At 46.7% G+C, this 23931-nt stretch overlaps 1 protein-coding gene across 1 annotated transcript in view; it reads right to left on the bottom strand.

The window, feature by feature from the left end:
- MMP15 (matrix metallopeptidase 15) overlaps positions 1-23931 on the bottom strand; it is a 233034-nt gene that overhangs the window by 40899 nt on the left and 168204 nt on the right. The window contains exons 5-6 of the mRNA XM_069654486.1: positions 17104-17265; positions 16759-17018 (exon numbers count right to left, since the gene is read on the bottom strand). Coding sequence (XP_069510587.1) covers positions 16759-17018; positions 17104-17265 — 422 coding nt within the window. The remainder of the gene's footprint in view (positions 1-16758; positions 17019-17103; positions 17266-23931) is intronic.

Raw genomic sequence — 23931 nt, 5'->3', positions numbered from 1 at the left:
CTGTGTTGTTCGTCAGAATCAGGACATTCTTCCCTCGCACAGTCGGCAGAAAAGCCTTCAGGGTGCGCCTGACGGCCCGCAGCTCCAACAGATATATATGGTGTCTGGACTCCGACGGAGACCAACGACCACTGACTGTCAACTCGTTGGCATGAGCTCCCCATCCCGTGAGGGATGCGTCCGTCACGATCGTCACGTCCTGCCAGGGCAGCCAAAATGGAACCCCCCTCATCAGATTGCCTTCGACGGCCCAACACAGAAGGTCCTGGGCGACCGAGGTCGGCACCTGAACAGGGTCCGACATCCTGCTGGAGGACTGTGACCACTGGAGCTTGAGGGCCCATTGCAGAGATCTCATCCGCAACCTGGCCTCTGGCAGCAGAAGAATGCAGGATGCCATGAGGCCGAGCAACCTCAAGAACCCGAACGCCGGGAGCGTCTGGGCAAGTCAAAACTTGTGCACCATATGCTAAATGTGAAGAGCCCTCACCTGGGGAGGGAAACACTGCCCCAGGGTTGTGTTGAGCATTGCTCCGATGTACTGGAGCCGCTGTGTTGGCGTCAAGTGGGGCTTCTTTAAGTTGAGGGAGAAGCCCAGCTGGTGAAGGGAGTGGCAGGTGATGGACAGATGATCCAGGACCTGCTCGAGTGAGCGCACCCTGATCAACCAATCTTTCAGGTAGGGGTAGACATGAATTCGCCCCTTTCCTGAGATATGCTGCCACCACCACCATGAGCTTGGTGAAGACCCTCGGGGCGGAGGTCAATCCGAACGGCAGGACCCGAAACTGAAAGTGCGAGTCGCCAACTGCTAACCACAGGTATTTATTGTGCTTTGGATGGATCAGCACATGAAAATAAGCGTCCTTGAGGTCGAGCAACACCAACCAGTCCTGAAGTTGAAGGTCCTGGAGGACTTGAGAAATTGTCCTTCCTGAGGAGTTTGTTCAAACCGCGCAAGTCCATGATGGGTCTCAATCCCCCCGTCTTTCTTCGAAATAAAAAAATAAGGGGAATACCATCCCTTGTTCCTCTCCGCTACAGGCACAAGTTCTATGGCACCTTTCTCCAGCAGGGATTTAATTTCCTGCGCAAGGAGCGGATCCGGACTCTCCAAAGAGAGATTCCCTGGTGGATTGTCGTGAGGCCTCTGCCGGAAAGGAAGACAGTAGCCATGGGCTATGATCTCCAGAACCCACACATCTGAAGTAATGGCACGCCACTCTACAAGATGCTGCGCCAGCCTTCCCCCAACCGGCGAACCATGGGACATGGCCTCATGACTGAGCTGAAGCGGCTGCGGCAGTGCCTGAGGGCAAAGAGGCAACTTCCCGAGTGGCCTAGGCACCTCGAGTGCCCTGTTTTCCACCTCTGCCACTCCTACGGTGGCCCCTTTGACTAGCAGCTACTCACGATTTACTAAAGGACGAGTAATGTCGAAAGGAACCTCCCCTCCATGGTTTTCCCCTAGGATGAAAAGGCGGAGGTTGGCGAACTGCAGCGCCCAACGACTTCGCTGCAGCTTTGGAGGTCTGCAACCTCTCAAGGCTCTCGTCAGCCTTGTTGCCAAAAAGATGTTCACCATCAAAGGGCATGTTGAGGAGCTGAGCTTGTACATCAGGAGCAAACCCCGACTTCCGCAACCACGCAAACCTGCGTATTACGGTGCACGCCGCCATGGACCAGCTGACGCAATCAACAATGTCCAGACCCGACTGAACAGACTCACACATGGCGTCCTTGCCATCCTGCACGATAGCAAGAAAACCATGCTGTTCCTCCCCTTCGGGAATATGATCAGCCCCTAAGGAGATACAGTTCCACAGAGTGTGCGTGAAACGAGACAAGGCACAAACGGAGTTGGCAGCCTGAAGCGCCATATCCCCAGAAGAAAACACCTTCTTCACCCAGCCGTCAAAACGTTTGTCGTCCCTATCAGGAGGGATGGAAGGGTACGATGCCCGCTTTGCAGGGGCCGTAGCCGCCTGCACCACCAAACTCTCTGGAGTGGGTTGCGAGGTCAAGTAGCAGGGGTCGCCACTGGCTGGGCGATCTATCTTCGGCAAGGACTTGCTCACTGCCGGGAGACTTTCCGGAGAAGTCCAAGCCGCAGCCACCCTTCTCTGCAAGGCCATATGCAATGGCAGTACCGGGTCAGTTGGTGGACCTTGGTCGAGGATATCAGTCAGATCATCCTGCTGAAAATCCCCAGGGGGGGCAGACCACCTCAGGTAATCCGTGACCCTCGACATCAGGCGCCAGTAAGAGGAGACGGCATGCGTGCCAGGCTCAGGCCTACCAAACTCCACCTCCGGAGAGGTGTCCAGCCCACTGGCGTCGTGCAACGACTGGCGCAGGTCCCAAGTTGGCTATGACCAGAAAGGAGGCCATCAGGAACCTCTGCAGAAATCTCACCTTCCTCAGACCCCTCATCCACCTCAGAAATATAATCCAAAGGCTGGAAAGAGGGTACAGGAAAAGGAACAAAGACATGTTTAGCCTTGGCCAAAGCCTTTCTGGGGGGTTCCACCGTGCCACGGGGTACCCCCAACAAAGCCGCCTCAAAAGGCAGAGGGCGTCGATGGAATCGGCGTCGAGCGTGGCGCCGACAGCTTCGGCGGCGTCGACACAGGCCTTGAGGGCAGAGCCCCGAGCATGTCTCTCGACAGCCTGGTCGCCGATGGCGTCGACGACTTCATCAGAGGCAGAGCCTCGAGAGAGTCTGTCGACGACCTCGGCGTCAATGTCTTCTTCAAAGACTTCACAGGTTCTCGCGGTCTCGAGGGCGTCGAGGACCAGGACCTGGAACGGGCATGCCTAGAGCGACCATCCTTGTCCGACCGGGACCTCGAAGGCACCCGGTGGTCGCAACAACTGCTCGAGCCCGAAGGCGGACGAGCGGTGTCTCTAGTACGGCCACGTCCGCCGTCCTCAGACGGCGCGGATGGACCGGAGCCCTGCGATTGAAAAATCGCCAACATCTCCTTTCGGAAGGAATCCCATTCCTCAGGAGTGGAATGCTTGTTGGGACAAGCAACCCGCCGATGGGCGGAGTCCTCGGACGACGACGGGGAAGGTGACCTGTGATGGCGCTTCCTGGAGTGCCTCGAAGAGGCAGAGGAATGGCGGGACCGACTCCCAGACCGAGAACCCCCAGACCCACAACGACGATGCACAGAGTCGCCCCTCGAATCATCCGTCGAAAGACCAGTGGAACGCGACTTCCGGGGCTGGGCCACCTTACCAACCGACAGCTTCTTCTTACGCTCCCGCAAGGCCTTCGATGTGAGCGATTGGTCCTCCCCGAGGCACCAGAGGCAAGCGTTGTGCGTGTCCATCAGCGACATCTTGGACCCACACACCCGACACTTCTTAAACCCGGACCACGTGGTGGAAGAAGCCGAAGACATCATACAATGAAGAAACAGGTTCGAAGAACCGAAAGAACAGGATTCAGTAGAATCGAGGCACACCGAGATCTCCGAAGCAAACACATTAGCGGAAAAAACGGAACTGAGGCTACGGGTGTCGTGCATCCTACTTATAACATCTGGTGACGTCGGCTCGACGGAGGCCCTTGAGGACGGCGTATCGACATCATTGACGCAGGACGCAGACGCCGAAAGATTTTCCGAAGCAGCACAGCTGTGATGATTACTGTCATAGATATGGAATACGTCGTAAGACCCAATCCCCTTGAATTGATATTTCTCCTCTGGGAAGGGTGCAGTGAGCTAAAACGTGGTTGCAAACCCTCATGAGTGGAAGAAATTACCTAGAACAGGGAATTTGACCCATGTTCGTTCTCAGTAGAGGGGCTCCCACATCCTTACTTACATTGATTATCTGTAGGTTTTGCTGGATATGTAGATGGGGACAGGGCAGTTTATCATGAGATTGTGAAGGGTGGTGTGACTTTCAGGAGAAGGAAAGGTTAGTCTAGGTTGAAGGTTCTTTGGAAAATCATGAGTGCCAAACAAGTTGGTACATTTCTCTAAGGACATGAAATCATGTCCTGGTGCGTGCGTTGGTAGATACCGTTTTATAAATAGATTGACAAATTGTGAGTGGGATAGATTTGAATTCAACATCAAGGTCACACAAGTTCAGTTGTGAGTGTCAATCTTAGGGCCTGATTCACAAAAATCTTTTAACATAGGAAAGTCCTATTTAGAATATGTTTGTGAACCCGGCCCTTCGTTTTCATGCAGGTGAGAGAACTCACTACTAATGTTCTCATGGAGTTTGGCGCACACTGTGGAATGGCCTTGTGGCAGTAGGCTCACGTAGGGTTTGTGGATGGGGCCTGAACACAGTTTGGGCCAGGAGCACTATTGCTATATAGTAGGTAAGTTTGTGTTGTACAGTCCAGGAGAGAGGCGGAGAGTTGGATGATTTTGTGCGATCAGGGTTTGGGTAAGAGGAATGGAGTGGCTGGCCCTTTGTTTTGGTCTTGCTGAAAGAGAAAACACTAAGCACTGTCTGGCCTTCTGAAATCTCTCAAGAGATGGGACTTGAGAACCCGGGGAGCTGATGCATGGGTTCTGCGTGCTCTCCGCAAGATTAGGAAGAGCCTTGTCATTCAACCAGTGAAGCTCTCCAAATGGGAGTATTTCATTTATTACTTTTGAAAGTTGGGAAGTGTTTTCCATTACTGACAGGAGTTTCTTAGTTGAGTAAAACTGTAGTTTAGTTTGGCAACACTGTGAGAATCAAGGGCACTTTGACCTCTAGAAGAACAGCAAGATGGGGACATATGTGACCGTCCCAAAGGAGATGAGACAAGATGAGCCACTTACAGAACATCAAATCACGTCATATGTTTGTGGTCCTCCTGCATATTTAGAGAAAACGTCTATCGGGTCCTGAGCGCAGGGCTCCAGAATCCCTCCTGGGACGCTTGTGGCAGTTAATAAGATGGATGTTTTTTTAATGCATTTAGTTTGATTACTTTTCTAGTACAAGAATGATTGCAGAGGGACTGTGAAAATAAAACAAACAAATAAAAAAGGAGGGTCACAAAAAAAGAGCGATTGCAGGAAGGCGTCATCATTGGAGTTGGCGCAAAACATCTTTGATTACTGCATTATAATTGTTTTTTCATAACGCGCTTAATATTGAAGAGGTCTCCATGCACGGGATTCGAACCTGTGTTGCTCTGTGTCGTTTTGCTTCCAAGACGAGCACATTGCCACTGAGCTATACTACACCTTCTCTGTATTTTACACAAGACTCCTTTTAGAAGATCATCTGGGTTTATGGCTTGAAGACCCTTATGGAAAACTGAAAGGCCCAGGGGACCCGCGCTCTGGACTAAGGTATTAGCGTACCAGATTTTGGACGAATGAGTGAATGATTCACTGTCTGTTGGTCTGTTTTCCTGCAATGTAAACAAAAGTTTAATTGCTGATTAATTCATGATTAACTCATTTTTATAAATGATGTATCAACTTTAATAAATAATTTTTGATACTTTATTAAAAAACTAAGTTCCTCTGGACAACTTTTTCTATATAAAACTTGAAGACCCTCATGGCCTTCAAATGGGGTTTTGAGCCCATTATGTTCTTGGCTGTAAATCTTCTTTAGTCCTTCCTCTGTTTTTGTGATACTTGTGTTGATGCCGGTGCCAGGACATGTGTGTTTTTATTGCAGAATTTTGACAGCAGTATTTTTTACCGCATTATTATACCGATTTTCTTGTTTCAAGATGCAGGGAGAGACCTCCTCCCACTTACACTCGCCTCCATCTCTACCCGTTCCATATTGCCACACCCAAAGACCACCTTGTATTTTGCAACCAAACATTTCGGTAGTAAAAGGAGTGGATACCGGCTCAGAGAATAGACACCTGGAAAAAAGGGAAAGATCTTGGCCCAAAGAGAGGGCGGGGGGGGGGGCGTCAATGTGTTGCACACAGAGAGATGGGAGACCTTCTTTAAAAGAAGCAGAGGACGGCAAACAATTACAGAGCCGAGAGAGAGACATCCCAGTTAGGAGGTAGAGGAATGAGATACGCCAGAAATGGGTGGGTGAGCAAGACGGGTTAGCAGGGGAGCACTGGGGGAGGTTGAAGGAGTCGCGACAGGCTGGCAAAGGGTCGTGAGTGAGGGAGGCGTACAGGGTTGGACTGGCCAATAGGGAACTCTGGAGATTTACCGATAGTCCTCTGCACCCTGGGTCTCTTGTATGTGGCATTTCCAATTTTTGCCAAAGGAAAAGGGTGTGGCTTGCTGAAAATGTGTAATTTAGGGCCATTTTGAAAATTATTTCCATAGCCACTTTTGGTTCCCGGTCCACCCCTGGAGGCTAACAGGGAACCTCACTATAGAATACCATAACAAAAGATGGTCCGGGGGTTAAGGGGGTTTGCTAGCAGGGAGGCAGGCAGGGATAGCAGGCAGGGGGGTAGGCAGGCAAGCCGCAGGAGCCCGCACATGAGCAGTAGCGGAAGCAGGACACCGGAATGAGGTGACATGCGCCTGGAGCTGGTCCCTGCAATAGTGGGCGCATTCGGCGCACGCTAATGTTTAATGTGTCTGCTGCCGTCACAGAAAGAATACGTGCGGCTAAAACCAACGCATCTCAATGAAGCTGGGTCATTTTCATTTAATAGACTCGCACTGGACCACGTGGACTGAAATGCATCGTCGTGGACTTTGGACCACGTGGACTTTGATGTATCGTCGTGGCCTAGATAAGAGCCCCAAAGACTTTGCAATGTCGGAGTAAATGCAATGGGCTTTTCGCTTTTCATCCTTTTACAGTAATTAGCCGTGCCTGATGTTTTATGGGGGCTGCCAGCGTCTCAAGTGATGTGAGGCGGGAGGGCGGCCGCCATGATGGATGGCCGAAGGGACTCTTTAACTCCCCGCCGCGGATGTTGAAAGTCCATTGATTCCTGGGGTTGGTGGCTGGCGTGAGCTGCAGCCCTGGGTCACCTTGCTTCTCTTGACCCTTTATGCAGAGCTGAGCAGGCAGTTAATTTGCTCTACTCTCTAAACCATTCAGGTTGACCCCCATGCTTTTGTGGGCGCTTGGACCGTGAAGTGTTAGAGGGCCCTATCAATTATAAAACGTGCATTTATTAATAGATTTGGGTAAATCTGAGAATGAGCCAGCATGGGTTATGCCCACGTTTTGGATTAGGGGGATTTTTTAGGCTATTGTTTGAGGGCCCGGATATATATAGTGTAGAGGAGTTATCCTGACTCTCTGAGCGGTAGTCTGAAGGTGACGACGGAAAAGAAAGACAAAATGGAGGAGGCACCCCGATAACGCGGGCAGGGTCCTCCTCCTCCCCTCCCTCCTCCCTGGGGAAGGGGGAGTGATAAGGCGAAGCGCACCAAAGCGCTGAGAAAGCCCGCAAAGGGCAACAAAGGGGACAGGCCAATCCCCATATAAGCGGCGGGCGTCCTGCTGCAGGAAGCATCCAGCCCTCAGCAGAAGGACGCCCACCGCAGCAGGAAGGATTTTCGTTTTCCACCCACCCTGCATAAAAGGCAGCTACGGCGAGGCCCGGCCGTTGACGTTGCGGGACGGCGTGGCGGTGTTTTGGCGACCAGTGACAAGAGACAGACTCCAAATGAGCCATGGAAAAGCCGGAAGGGTCTTCGTTCTTCTCGGACCAGCGCCTCTTGGGAGCCTAAGCGGCGGGCGCGACTGGTGGTAGCATTGAGGGCTCAGCTTCCCCCGAACAAACGGTACTCTCTCAGCCCAGGAACACCTGCAGGGGCAGGGGTCTCAAGCACAAAGGGTTGGGGGAGTTGTGCCTACTGTGGACTTTGTTGGGAAAAGGGGGAAGCAGGTTTATTTTCACAATTGTTTGCTGTGTTTTTTATGATGTGTGTGAAAATAAATCTGCTGCCTTTTTATGCCAAAAGGAAGACATGTCTCATTCTGCACCTTACTGGTTGGGAAAGCAAGGGGCCAAGAAGAATGAGTAAAGAGTAATGTATGTTGGCATAATAATGGACAAATGCCCGGGTTATGGCTGACCAGTCAAGGCAAACTCTTTGGAAGACGAAGGGTACTTATAAGGCACAGTAAAAACTTTCAATAAACAGGGTATGCGAAGGAAACAGATGAACAGGCAACCACACGTTAAAGCTAGTGCGCCTAAAGTGTATGTGAACTGTGTTGGGTGTTGCAAGCGGCAGAGCCGAGATGTGGCATTGCGCGGCGTCACAAAGAAGCTAAAACACAGTGTAAGCACTGACATTTGTCCTCCACTTTATGTTGGTTATTAAATATTGAATGATATAAACATAGTTCAATCGCCGATTATTTTAATATGTTTATTGTTTCAAAATGTCAACAAAGCCACTGCCATTTCAAAATGTCAACACAGCCAACGCGTGTTTCGACCTATAGGCATGTCTTTGTCAAGGCAACAGGTATTTTCCACGTTGGGAACGAAAGAGAACGATATATGTCCTGGTATCAAAAACGAGGTGCAGGTCTTTTGTTCAGGTCCGATCTGACTGAAAATGAATATGTTTGAAAGTGTGCATGAACACGCTGCACGCCGGCTGAGCCTAACCGGGCTGGAATGAGATTAAACGCTCATTTACAACATAGAGTGGGACTGTTGTTACTTTTTTACATTTGAGGCGCTAAGAGTTTTGAGCCCCCTTATCATTCAAGTACTTTCAGACATATTATCAGTCAGATTTGAAATGTTACTGAATACTGATTACTTAAAAATCTTGTAATCATTCCACAGGGATAAACCTTACTCTACCATCTTCAGCAGTCTTTTTTCATCCTGCTATGACTTGCCTTTCGCTCATCTTATCTCAACGCTGAAAAAACAGAAATGTCTCCCTCCCCTATGCAGTCTCTGAATGCTTGCCCATCTCCTGTCTCCATCCTCTTCCCCAACTTCTCTTCCCTACTCTTCTCACTTTCCACTTTCTCAGTACAGTCTTCAATTGTATTATTGGTTTGACTCCTCCTCACCTTGCCTCTCTATCTGTCAGCGGTGGCTCGTCCATAATGTGAGCCAGGTCGCCGACCTGCCATCCATTATGTAGGGGTTAAAGGTGGCCCAGTGAAAACCTAAGCACTCCCTCTGCTGCAACATGCAGCCCAGGAAGCAGTCCTGGGCTGGCTGTGTTTTTAAGGAAACAAGGTTTCCCATGCAGAGCCTATCTCAGCTGTGCATGCCCACTTAGCCACACAAGGCCAGGGGAATTTCGCTAAGTCAGCCCTGCATGGCAAATTGACTGACCCTGATGCTTGGGGCACTTCACGCTAGACACATGGATAGGGTGTGCTCCTGCCCACACTCGTAGGCTAGGAGGGCCTGGGGCAGCGTGTATTGATGCAGCTTGCCTGAACAGGTATTCTTACAATGCAACTACTGAGTACAGGGGGGGGGAGTAAACATGAGGATACTGGCAAATATTAGCACAGCCATCATGGACTTGGTTTCTCACAATGGCATTACTGGAATACTTGTCAAAGCAAATATGGGTGTGCACATATTTGGCACAGCCAGCATTGGCATCTTTCCTTCCAATGGCATTACTGGCTACATCGGGATAGCAAACATGAGGGTGTTTTAACATGGAAATACTGGTACATATTAGCACAGTTAACATGGACATGTCTTCTTACAATGTCATTACTGGCATAGTGGGCAAAGCACATATACATATGTTCTTAATTGGGAATAATGGTATATTTTGGTGCAACCAGCATGGACATGATTTCTTGATAGAATTTCACCACCTCCACTAGAATGCATGTACCCCTGTGACAAATTCGGCCTACCTGCACAAATATTGCCTGTCTCACATACCCTGCACGCTACTGCCAGCATTAGAAGGCAGCTATCCCCATGAAAAATGAGGTCTAAATGCATTAATACAGAGTGCACACACGTAGTATTTACTTCTCTGACTATCTCTACTTACCTGGACTGCGGTCCCCAAGGGCGTTCAACCTACAGCGCACTGAGACATTCCAATGGTGAAAGGCACTATACAAATGTACATTAACATAACATAGGAAAAATATCCAACTACTAATGAAAATTACACTGTTAACTGCGAATGTTACACCTTCCTCTGCAGCCACACAGCTCCCATGAGCGGGTTTGACAAACATCTGGTGTGTTCTCTAAGCCAATGGTTCATTCAGAAAACGTGGGTCTTCTATTACCATAGGACATAGGTGGTATTCCTTTTTCCATGAAGTCCACCCGGTACCAACAAAGCAGTGCACTTTTTCTAAAGGAAAACTCCTACAGGAATTCAAGCAGTAGTCACAGTATTAACTACCCAAGGTTTTGTGAGTTTGGCATCATGGAAGGAGACAGACAAATATTAGAAACTTAAATATTAGAAACTTAAGACTAGGCTCCCGCTTAAATATCTATCGATTGTCTAACACGTATAAAAAAACATACCCTGGTACTAAGACTACGAGCGACAACCTGGAACCCAAAAACACTACTAGCCCTACCTGTCAACCTGCTCTCAACCTGCCAAACTTAAATACACCTACATCCGATGAACCTCCTTATATCAAAGGAGCCTTCATAAATGCCAGGTCTCTGTTAGCCCACGCTCTTGACATTGCCAACCTCATCTCATCTAACCAACTTGACTTCCTTGCTATTACAGAAACGTGGCTACACCCTGGAGCCAGCCCCACCCTCTCGTTAGCTATACCTGAAAATTACACCATTTTCAGAACAGATAGGGAAACCAGTAGAGGTGGGGGAGTAGCAGTCATTTCTAAAATTCAATTAGGCCTTTGAGAAATCACTAATGAACCGTTCTCCTCTGGAGAACCTCTCTCAGTCCAACTCCCGCTTGCAGCGGCACACACCTTATCTATACACCTACTGTACAGACCTCCTGGCCCACTCTCCTCCTTTGAGGAATACATATCGCATCTCCTCACCTGGAACACCAAACCAGGCTCTCAAATCATGATGCTAGGAGATCTAAACCTAGGACTCAATGACACAAATGATGACAACACTATGGCCTTGGCCAATACCCTCTCAGAACTAGGTTTCTCACACAGCATCAACAGCCCAACACACAATAAAGGTAGAATTCTGGATTGGTCAGCAGATCTAAACTGTAAAACCACGATCCTGTCCAATTCTACCTGCGCCTGGTCTGACCACCATGTCATCTCCTTCACCATCCAAGGCTGCCTGCAACCAAACCCGAGTGTTCCGCTAGCGCCTCTAGCGCTTAGAAACATTCATAACGTCACATTGTAAAATGTACTTCCACTTCTCCAGCCCATTACGAACCAACCCAAGCTAAAAAATATGGAGCCTTTCTCTGAACTGAACAACCAGACCTTTCTCCAGGCTGTTGACAAAGTAACCCCTTAAAAAATTGCGGAAAGCCAAACTATCAGCTCACATTAACAAGTGGTTCACCTCAGACTTGAAAGAGCTACGAAGATCCAAAAGAATCCCAGAAGCTAATTGGAGAAAAATGCCTACTGACTTGAATAAGGATACAACTGCTTCTAACAAATACAAAGCGGCCATAATAAAAACTAAAAGCAACACCTTTAACAACAGAATCCTCAACGCCAAATGGAGCACTAACGAGCTGCTTACCATACTCAGGGAGCTAGAGTCTCCAGCACCACCCACTGACTCCTGTACCAAAGATTCATCTTGGTGCTCCAATATTCAAAAAGCTCTACTACATAAAATATCTCTCCTTCAGACCAAGATCGTAACAAAAAAAAGTAGCCTGATATCACGCTCCAATCTCCATAAGCCTCAAGACCCATTAACCAAACCTTGCTGTCCTTTTTTTAAAATTCTCTCTGGTCACAATTAAGGACGTAAAAGGAATCATAGCCAGACTAAAGCCTTCAAGATGTCAAGGCGACACTTGCTCTGCAGCAGTCATAAAAGAAGGGGCTAAGGAATCCTCCCCATTCATTACCTCTTTGATCAACGCCTCGTTTGAAACTTGCACAGTCCCCAACAATCTCAAAGATTCATGGATCATGCCTCTGCTCAAAAAGCCTAACTTAGACCCAAGTATCCCAACTAATTTTAGGCCCATAACCACAGTAGCTTTTCTGTTGAAAATCTTGGATAGAGCGGAGTACCTTCAAATCCAAACCCACCTAGAAGCAAATAACCTTCTAGGCTTGCGAGGGTTTAGACCAAGACATGGTAGTGAATCTGCCCTTATTGATTTAAAAATCCAGATGGATGAATTAAAAGATAAAGGGAATCTGGCCCTCCTCCTCGACCTATCAGCGGCCTTTGATTTGGTCGACCATAAAATCCTCACTTGACATCAGCAACCACCTTCTCCATGAAGGCTACCGCTTGGATTCAGTCCTTCCTAGCATAAAGGACCATGAGGGTTTAAGCACCAACAGCCTCTGCCGACCCTGCCCCAATCTCTTGCAAAGTTCCTCAAGGGTCATGTGTTTCCTCGCCTCTACACAATATTTTCACAAAGCTACTTTTTGACCACTTGGATGATATGGGAGTCACCTATACTAATTATGCAGATGACACGCAAATCCTTATCAGGTTGTCAGGTTCATACAATAAAGACGCTAAACTGTTGAATGAACTTTACCAAAGAATTCAGGCATGGATGGCCACTCATGGCCTCTACCTGAATGACGATGAGACGGAACTACTGCTCATTTGGCTCACGATCTTCACTAAATAAATTGGACTACCAATACACTGCCTTCAATATTGATGGCAATAACTAAGTTTCTAACGAAGTGAAAACCTTAGGCATCTACCTGTATTCCACCCTCTCCCTTACCAGACAAGTAAATGCCACAGCCTCTGCCACAGCATACATGACCAAATTGATTAATGCCGGAAAGCCTTTCTTGTCCACCAACAGCTGCATCTCCTTAGCCAGGGCACTTATCCTGTCAAAACTGGACTACTGTAATGCTATGTACCTAAGCACCAACAAACGAAACCTAAATAAAATAGAAGTGCTCCAAAATAATGCACTTAGTATGGCGCTTAACATCCCGAGAGTCAATCGCATATCCACAGTAAGACGGAACGCCCTCTGGCCTCCCGTGCAAGACAGAATAGACTTTAAAACTCTAGCAATCACGAATAAATGTCTATTGAACTCTGCCCCTAAATACTTAGTCGACAAATTCTCCAGAAGCCAATCAAGTAGGCCTACGAGATCCCAATACACACATTGTTTAAACTTCCCAAAATACAAACTATAAAAATATGTTGGGACTAGCTTCCCAGTTCTTGCAGCCAAGCTCTGGAACACACTGCCCTTAGCAGTAAGAGCTGAACTCTCTGGGATATTTAGGAAAAACTTAAAAGTTTGGCTCTCTGTCAAACAGGACTAAGGTCAGCAAGCTCCACTGTCACAAAGTTTCAATTAAGTTTTTCTGATGAGTTGCCTAGATATATAACACTAGGCAAGCGGTATGTTTTGTTCAACCACTGTATGTATCTTAAGCAATGATTTTTGTCTGGTACGAAGCCTTGATCTGTAACACAGTGCTTCTACCAATTTGTATTCTCTCTGATCTAAATTAAGACAAAGCACCCAGATACTTCTGGGTTTGGCGCGCTCTATAAATAAACAAACAAACAACAGATTCAAAGTTGAAAAATCTTTTGTTTAAAAAAATGTCAGGATGGAGTAAGGCCTAACTTGCCCTATTCTAAGGTAGGATTTCCCTACCTAAATAAACGAAGGAACGCCAGTGTCAGTAAGTTAAATGTAAAAGTCTGTCTGTGTTCAAATCCTATACTTCTAATACATAACAATGTGTAGGGATGTCAACCATAAACTAAGCAGTGATTCAAACATAACGTTCTGAGCTGTTTTCCCGCTCTGGCTTATTCTTCAGCTTCTTTTTCCCCCAACGTCAATAAGTTCAACACAATGTTCAATTTACCTTTGCGTAGACTTGAAGAAAGCACAGTTCCACACTTTTGCAGGGTGCCCTTCCCCACGTTCAATACCTCTCCAGGGTAACACAGTTCCAAGGCACCAATATATAGGGTTTCCTTTCCTAAGTTCAATGTTCAAATATAACACAAAAAGAAGTATCTTGAAGCTTTATCTGTAGACTGGTTTTTCACAAGACTTTATAACTCAGGGCTTCCTTCCCCAAGTCTGATATTCACGGTCAGTTGTCCTTCTTACACGACAACAAACTTTCTTGTTATTCTTTTAGGGGTTCCCTGGTCTTGGCGCAGTTTCAGACCTTGCGGTTCACCCACTACAGGTCACGCAACCAGGAACTTCCAGGTTTCTGTCAACTTTATCATATATGTTGTTTATTAATCTGGATTCTGCTATCTTCAAAGATTCTTGCATTCAGATAAGTAGTTCAGTTTACCAATGATGTTACTTTCATTTATAAATGTGGCTTTCACTTAGGAAAAGTTACTTTCACTTCAGTATTCAATAAGAGTTACTGTTGCTTAAATACGTGCCTTCTTGCTTGTTTTATTCAATGCGGTAAATCATTAAAGGAGCTTGTTCTTGTTTCCTTCATTCATTTGTTCAATAAGGAGAGCCTTGTAAATTTCATCCAGTTCGGTATTCAATAAAGTTATTTCTGATGATTTCAGTCGGTTTTCAGTAAAGATAACTTTCATTCATTTCATGGTCCATGTGTTGTAAGTTCATTTGTTTCCATACCCCACTATTTCATTCACAGATTTCAGAACTACCCAGTGAGTAATGTGTCCTGCCGCTCCTCCACACAGTGTCTTCCCTTCTGCGGGAATACCTGTTTGCCGGGTGCTTCTTGCAGTACTCTTTGGCGATCATATTGAGCCGTGCCGACACCGTCTGACAGCTCCGGCTGTTCACCTTTTCTCTAGGGGCTTCTCTGATATGCACTATTCCTCCGGCAGGCACCCCTGGGACTCAGTAGGTGTTCCGACGTCTTGGCTTCTTCTGCTCTCGCACGGCTCCTTCTTCCACTGCTCACCTCTTCCAGCACTCTACCTGCAGCTTCATAGTTCCACCTTTTATACACCTGTATAGTAATAATAGACGGCAGGTGTGCACCATCAATTCCTATTGTCCGACTCTCATTAGTGGTACATGCCTGACCTTCATGCGTCTTCTTCGTCCCAGTACCAAAATGGTGAGAGGAGGTAATCCCTACTACTCAGTTGCTTCTTCTTCATCTCTGTTCTTGAATGTGCTTTAAAGGGGGGATGAAGTGGAACATTTTTTATAATAACCCATAAAGATCTGGGGAAAATCAGATTGACTATCCTGAAGATAAGGGGGATAGTATGTCCTCCAGCCATCTCGGGAGGATAGTCAGGGCAACGTGCTCACCTTGGAAGCAAGACGACACAGAGCAACACAGGTTTGATCCCCGGGTCTGCACTTAAATACCTCTGGGTATTAAGCATGTTATAAATAACCTATCATATCATATCAGGTGATCCTCCCTCGCTTGCCCAGCCCCAGGGTCAGGATCCAATAGCGATGGCCTTTCCCTGGCCACCTGCATAGAGGATCCAGGGGAGTAGCGGTGAGAATACCCCCAGGTTTCTCACAGTAGACACAATGCATTTTAAGCAAGCGTGAAACACATAGTACAGACAATCACACTTAGAAAAACCTCCTTGACCCTACCCAATGCAACTACTGGCAAATATCACTGCTACCAGCACCAGCTCCCCACATGAAGAACATTTCTAGTAAGGGTGGGCATCTCTACTCCAGACTGTGTGAGGTCACATGGAACCATGCTGGCACCCTCTTCAAATAGGATTCTTACTGATAATGTGTAACCTGGGGGGCTGTACATTTATGAACCCTAGGCATTGTGGGAAATTCCTTCAGCTCTCACATCTATTTCCCTTTTGGGCGATGCTGATTTATAGAGTGCATACTGGGAAAGGATTGTTGATTATGCAGTGCTTTGTGTGTTTAAGGCCCGAAAGCTCTCTCTTCTGGAGTTCAGCATTTTAAGCTCGGTAGGTAGGCTTTTGTTTTCAGTACGTCATCAAACAACAATGATACAACCATCAGCAGATACAGAACATTGAAAAAAATAGCAAATTCAGTTAAACATTAGCTCCCAACAAGCAATGCATAAAAAATGTGCAAACTCCACAAATGTATAGGTCACAGTGAATATCAACTCCCCTCAATAATTTCCTAAAAACAAACAGGTTTGACCATGCAGAACTCTACATACCACTTTCCTATTAAACCTAAGATTCTATTCCTCAAAACAGGGAAACGTGAACAATCCACCGTTATACAGTTGGACCCATTTATATTTTGAAATCTAATCCTTTCATGTAAAATGGGCCAACAAGCAATTCATCTTTAGCTGAAGCTGATATAGCAGTATTTTCAGGCACTGTGTCCGAAGGATGGATTGAGGGAGAGGCAGGCTAACTTTTGACCGGTGCCAGTCAGGAAGAGGACTGAGTAGCAGCAGCTGTCCCAGTTAGCTGGCAATGCCCATCACACTGTTTGTAGATGAAGCTGTTGTAGAAATGATATTTGGTACAGCAAACCACTTTGGCATACTAGAATGAAAGCCAACCAGTTTGGGGCAGTGGGAGCGTGTTTGCGGCAGTAGCGCAGACAGACATGTGTGATCACGGATGATGCAGATGCCATAAAGCCTTGCTGTCATCTTGGGACCCTTCTACAATACTATGGTGGCGGGTAACAAATGACTTGTGAAAGTCCTAAGGGTAACCATACTATTTAAAAATAAATACATTATTGAATATCAAATGGCTGGGACACTACTCACCTTGAACACAAACATTTCCCCACGCAGCATGGCGACAGCATCGAATCCCCCATCGCAGATGTTGGGTCCGTATTGATCAGGACGTTCTGTGGTCCTTGGCTTTTCAGGGGGTGCCGGATTTGGAGGCCTGTCTGGTTTCCCTCCTGGAGGTGGTTGAGGTGGTTGCTTGGGCGGCCTGTGATCTGGCTGCACTCCAGGCTTCTTTGCAGTGACGGTGGGAAGGGCGACTGTTGTGGTCTGTGGCTGGTTATCTGACAGACCTGCGATGAGAGGCATAGGTCAGAAACCAGATGGGCCTCTTACAATGAAGGGGGCGGTTTCACATCACCGTCCTATGAGACTCACCATACAGCTGCTGGATGCCCCGGAGGTCGTCTTCAGGGAGCTGGAAGTCCTCCGTTTCCATCCACTGGTAGAAAGGGGCCATGATGGCTGAGGGGTTGTTGGAGTGTTCGAGTCCCAGAGAGTGCCCGAGTTCATGCACTGCCACTAGGAAGAGATGATTACCTGTAGAAAAGAGACAGTTCCAAACTCAGGTCAGAGAAATAAAAGGCATACATCTAGCATCCTCTGGCACAATTCTCACTAACCCACTCCCTCCTGCATGTCTCCTGCCCCCTCGCTCTTCCTGAACCATCATCTGATGGGATATCAGTGACGGATGACCAAATAGTCAAAGTAGGCACAGGCCTATGGTCCTCACTCCTTTTAGGGGCCCAGCCATTGCTTAATTTGTGCCGCGGGTGTTTGCCAGGGCTGGGCACTGTCTGGCACTCTTTTTTCAGCACTGAGAACTAGGGCAGGCCAACTGATGCCACCCAGCAGCAGCAAGGCAGAGGTCTTGGTGCGCTGTGCCAGCGCCGCGCTAGCATTCTTTTTCTTTCCTTTCAAAATCATATCGGTCTCCCACCGTGTCCGTGTGGCTACACCCTCCTGCCGACTAGCATTTCAGTTTTTTTTTTTAAATTGTGTGCGTGAGACACACCCTGGCTGGTGCGCAGGGGCAGGCAGGAGTCATCAGAGGCCTGCCCAGCGCGGTGCCGGCGACATCAAAGGAGAACCTGTTTTCCGGTCCTCCCCGTCCTCTCTGTTTTGGGAGTCGCTTGGCTTGTAAGATATCTATCTATTAATAAACCCAATTGTCAAGAGAACTTCTATGTCACTTTATAGCAACGGTAAATAACACAGCCCTTCATCCGCGGCTGACACTGCAGCAGTCATATGTCAGTAGGAATGAGTGTTTCCGTTTGTACTAATGTTAGAATATGTAGGATGATTGTGTGTTGGTTCTATGGTAGGCCTAAAGTGCAATGTTCCATGGCAGAGCCGTGCCAAGCATTTCCAAGCTGAACACTACTTTTATTTTATTTATTTAATGTGTTATAGGTCAGAAGGAACCTTTCACACAAACACTCCATAGAACGCAGAATAAAACAGTATACACACACAATAAATTCGATAGAACAAAAAAGAAAAAAAAGTATTAAAACAGCAATTTGCCTAGGACAAAACCTTCACATACATCACATTACAAAAAGCTTTACATTGCAGTTAATTTCATAATACACACATCATAAGAACTCGTGTACCAATTCCTTAAAATCACCTGATATGATAAAAAGAATTTGTGAATCAATTCATTAACCTCACTCAGTTGCTCGTACTAAGCGTCCCTTTCTTTGGCTTCGGAGGAACTAGTCCTTAGTTGGCATTCTAGTCGATAGCAGGGAAACCTCTTATAGCATGGAAAGAATGAAATACGATGCCGCCCATTCCATCATAATTGATTTCCGGTATGCGGATGATAAAAGATCAAGGGCCAGTTCATTGGCAACACTCGCTAAGTCGAACTGAGCGTCCCCTTTGTTGGCAACTCAGGATCTAGGCCTCATTAGGCACACTAGCCACTGCTGGAAACATTTATTTTAGAAAACGTAAAGCGGCCAATGACCATTTAAACAATTTGTCTGTGAAAATACGTTGCCATAGCCACCCAGGGTGCACCACCTTATAGTCCTTAACAAGGTGCGAAAAGTGAGCACTTAGATAGGGGCAGTAAACCCATCAAATGTTGTATGGTTTCTTCCGAGGTTTCCACTTTACAGAATCTACAATTCTTCAAATCGTGTCATACACAGGCTCGGGCTCCCAAGATTTCGTTAGTAGGGAACAGATTCAAGCGAAGTCGTAAACATTTAACCCTCCAGTACTGCCTCGGGCATTTCCTCAAATAGTGCGGTAATGTGTTATATGGTCTCATGTCCAGCAATATACCCTTAAAGAGATGGTGCTTCCTAACACATTCAATCGTATGGATCCAGTCGCTCTCCCAAACTCTCTTTTTCACTTTTGATGTGTTCGCTAATAAGTATTCCCCTGTGGAGTCCACAGCACTTAGTATTTCTATACATTGACAGTGCCATTCGGCGAGAGCAGCCAGAGACTTACTTTCCAGCCCACACTTTAAGAGGGCCCAACTTGACCCTGCTTCCGCCAGATATATTTTTTGTAGGAAGTTTATTTGACCAGGGTTTCCAGAGAAATTAGGCCCAGTTTGTACCTTATTGCCAGGAACGGAACGCTAATAGGTAACATTAGTATTTTTCTCCAGCACGCACCTTCAAGCTTAGCCATTAAGCCTGCCATGGAGAATAGTGTTGTCTCCGCCCCATACGTCACCACAGTGACCACCTTTTTGAAGTAGTACTCCCTTACAGGGATTATCGAAACGTGCCCACATTTTCTGTTCAGGGCAGCAGCCTGTGCGGCCAGGACCATAATCTTTTGTTTCTCTATTACTGTAACGCTCACCTGATTCTCGCAGAGGCGCCGGTCTTGACTGGGCGACTACCGTATCTTCAAAGGTGATGTGTAGCACCCGGTTGGCTCTTTGGGCTGGACCTCTGTGCACTGTATGCCTGACGTGTAGAGTAAGATGTCTTAGGTAAGTGAATGCCGAGCTCTCCATCTGCCTCGGGGCAGGGTGCTGTAGCCAATTTCTTCACTGGATAGGTAGCGCAGGCCTCTTGACTTCAGAGGACTGCTGTCCGTCGTTTACTGCACGAACGGTAAGTTTCGAGTCATTCAAATGTCTTTTTAAAGTCTTTAGTAATGATGTCTCTTGTTTTGCAGGGTTCCGGCGATGGCGGATGACGGGCTGAAGTGAGTTGAAGATGGAGCCCGTGTGATGAATAGAAGCGCCTGGAAGCACGTGAGTAAGCGCTTGTTGCCTGCTTCACGATGCGCTCTAACTGTCTTTTTATTTTGCAGGTACGAGTTCGGAGCGGCTGCAGGGTGCCGGAATACCCACTGGATTAGATGTGGAAAGGAGTAATGGCACGTGAGTATTAAAGTTCCCCAATGTCTTTAAACGCACCTTGTTTTGTCTTTCAGATGCGGATGCAGCGCCGAAGGCCTCCGGAGCGTGCGAAGAGTTGGTAAGCTTTTGTCTTTCAGATGCCAGAATGTAGTATGAAGACCTCCGGAGCGCACGAAGAGTAGGTAAGCCTTTGCCTTTCCGATGCCGGAATGCTAACCTGTTCTTTCTTGTCTTTATAGGTGTTGCTGAAGACTGGATTTAGGATGGTAAGCCTTTGCCTTTCAGATGCCGGAATGCTAACCTGTTCTTTCTTGTCTTTATAGGTGTTGCTGAAGACTGGATTCAGGATGGTAAGCCTTTTTCCTTAGGCCCAGGACTGGATGCAGAAGACACGATGAGCGTCCTGCTGCAGAGGGTGCAGAATAACGCAACGCAAGATTCATCCACCGGGTGTGGTTTAAATAGCCTCCTGTAGTGCTTAGGTGTCTCCTTCCACAGCCACGCCTAAGTAAGAAAAGAGTTCCTGGTAAGAAAAGAGTTCCTGCCTTCCAGAAGAGTTCCAGTGTTCTAAATCTAGGGAGTGGCTCCAGCCCCACCCAACAGGAAAAGTAGTTCCAAACAGAAGAGGATCAGAGGCTCAACTGGCAGGCAAGTAAGCAGCATGGTCTGCTGGAGGTAAGTCCACCCAAGCATTATGAGCCCGGCGCTTCCAGCGCTGGGACTGGGCATATTTATGAGCCTGGTGCCACTGGCGCCAGGACTGGGTCCAAAAGGCCCCAATTGGGACTGGTTGGCACTCGGAACCTGGGTTATGGATCTGCTTCCAGAGAGTTGGGAAAACCCTGACCTTTTGGAAGCAGAGATCATGACAATTACTAACTGCTGGGCTCTATTTTCTTTTGGGAAACTTGGAAAACCCAAATAATCAAAGTGGTCCACTTTCTCTAGGGGTTTCTCACTAATGGACCACTTTAGTTGTCCTCCTGCCTCGCCTTGGCCCCTTTGCATTACGAAGATTTTTGATTTTGGGACACTAATTGTTAAATTGTTCTTTGTTGAGTACACCTCCAAAGCCTTCAGATGACGTTGCAACCCAAATAGGCATGTGATCCATTAGGATCAGGTCGTCAGCGTATTCCAATTAATCCTAGTGGTGTTTAATTTAGGGAGGAAAATGTTTGTATCAGTGAAAGCTTTTCCCAGATAGGACAAGAAGAGTATGAATAGAATCGGGGTCAGTAGACACCCTTGTTTAAGGCCTCTCGCCGGACTGATCAGGCCGATAGTCTGCCCTCTCTATCCAGCCGAACACGCATGGTTGTGCCCGTGTGCAATGCTATCAGAATCACAAACAATGCAGGAGGACAACCCCACTTCTCCAATTTGGCCCAAAGCTTATTCGTCAGGACAATGTAAAAATCCATGGAGAAGTCTATGAAGGCGACGTACAGAGGTTTATTGGTGGTAATTGCCCTCTTCTTTAATAGCTCCAACACAAAGCCATCATCTCTGTCCCGACTCCTTGACAAAACCCTGTTGGAAGACATCCATCATTCCATGATTAGTTGTATTTTTCATATGAGACATGTTTCCAAGTAGCTGTTGTACATATGACACAAGAACGACTGAACTCACTTGCCATTATGGCTACTGAATACAACGTCTTGCATAAGGTAGACTTCCAAGATAACCTGAAAGATTTCACCACAAACAAATTGAGGAAAGTGAATATTTAAAGTTTTGTTGGTTTATTAAAAGGTTTTGTTTAATAACATAAAAAATGGTTAATGTTTCTGGTTTATTAAAATTAAAAACGTATTAGTTTATAATTTGCGAGGGGGCCCCGAAATTTCACCTGCCCAGGGGTCTCCACGGGGTTTAATCCGGCACTGATGTCATTGCTCGACACTGCTTCCTACTCTCATTCTGAGGTGCCGATTTAGTAGGGGTTGTAGTTCAAATAATGCGCGTAGTGGTCTAAGAAAAGGTATAAATGGATTGAACATGCGCCGGTATAGCTTACGCTAAGGAAGGACCAGTCGAAAGCACGCAACTAGCAATGACACGTCTTTGCACTGCAGCTGCAATTGGAAATGAACCGTGAAACTGACGACACATGCTCTCCTGCCTAGGTAATAAACTTGAAGTTTCACGGTTACCCTGCATGCTTGTGTGTGTGTGTATGCTTGAGGGATTTCTGATTGGCTGCAATCTCCTTCGGCACAACAACGAATTGTAGTAAAAAGATTACTCATATACACAACTTGTCAGCATCAGTGGTGTGCAGAGTAATTACCATATGTGACGTATGTCCTATAAATGCAAGCTCAATTCGGAAAAAGAACGTTTAGCGATGACTGGTTCCCAATAACGAACCATCCATTGCGGATGCAGGAAATAAGAATGTGACGTTAACACACAATTACGCCAAATGACTTTATTTCCACACGTAACCATTCACTGCCTAAACTGCTGCTGTTCAAATTTACCACAGAAATATGACGTACGGCAGCACTCTGGCCCCCAAACAAGTGGCACCTAAGGGGTTTGCAGCCCTCCTTTTCTCTCACTATTCAGTCCAACGTTCCTTTTTTGGCAGATTAATAGATATCGCCGTGTTCTGTAAAACTGAAGAGAGCCGCCCCTTTCCCTCACTTGCCATTCAGTTTATTCATTTTTCACTGTGTCGTGATTACTTTTTTGCTTATGCATAATTGTTGACCCCAACTACTCTTCTTTTATCCCTCTCTTCATGTCTTCTTCCCTTTCCTCTTCCTTTCTGTAACCCACTCAACACCTATCTCCTGCTTTCTTCCATCTTGTTTGCTCTTTTCTTTTTGGGAATTCGTCAAGGATATGAGACATGGTTGAACGCCTTATTTCAAGTAACTCATTAGTTCAATGTATATCCATTCACACTTTCTACTGTCCATCTTTCTCCTTTCTTTTCTCATCTCTCTCTGTATACAAAATCTCTATTATTCAGCAAACAGTGGATTCCCCTCCTCTCTTCCTGCCCTCTTCTTTCCTTCCCTTTCCTTCCTTCCCCAGTGTATATTTTCAGTCCCTCACCCTTAATTTCTTTTTTCTGTCGTTTGGTGCTCCCTTTTTTTCATGGTTCACCTCTCCTACTATTTTGTTCCTCTCTCCCTCTTTTGCATCTCTTCCTCTGTCTCGCTTCACCGTCGATTGCTTGCTTTGTTGTGTTTCTCAACTTCTTCACTTTTTCCTCTCCCACGCTTTTCCCACCTTTTGTCTGTTCCTTGTGCCTTCCTCTCTCTTCATTTGACATTTGACCATCTTCCTTTTCGCTGCACACAATCATTCCTTTCTGCTCCCAGTTCCTTCTCATTTCTGGAGCTCATCTCTTACAATGTTTGTGCCTGCCCCACTCTTTTGCTTCTCTATTCTACGCAACCACTTCTTCGGTATCCATCTCATTCTCTCTTACCTTTCTCCTAATCTTCCATTTATCTCTTATTCTTTCGTATCTAAAACCACATTTCTCTACCTTTCTATTTCCTATCTTTGTGCAGTTAACTTCTCATATATCCTCGCTGCTTTTGCATCTCTCTCCCTTCCATTATTCTGCTCTGCTCCTTTTCTCCTCTATTTATTTTCTTTTTGTCGTTTTCCTTTCTCTGCCTTGCACACCCAGTCCTTTCTGTCCATCTCTCCCCTTACTTCCTTGTCACTTTTATTTATTTTCTTTACCCCTTTTTCCATTTGCTTTGTCTCCCTCCTTCTTTCATCTTCATATGTTTACCTGCTGTTTCCCTGGCCATATCACTTGATTTTGTCTCCTTTTCTTCCTATGTTCTGTTTGTCTGTCTATTTGTTCCTTTCTTCACTTT

This window comes from Ambystoma mexicanum, chromosome 1p, assembly GCF_040938575.1.
Source record: "Ambystoma mexicanum isolate Mex_15411 chromosome 1p, UKY_AmexF1_1, whole genome shotgun sequence".
Lineage (NCBI taxonomy): Eukaryota > Metazoa > Chordata > Amphibia > Caudata > Ambystomatidae > Ambystoma > Ambystoma mexicanum.
The sequence above is the reverse complement of the archived record's forward strand: the minus strand, read 5'-3'. Positions and strand labels throughout refer to the sequence as shown.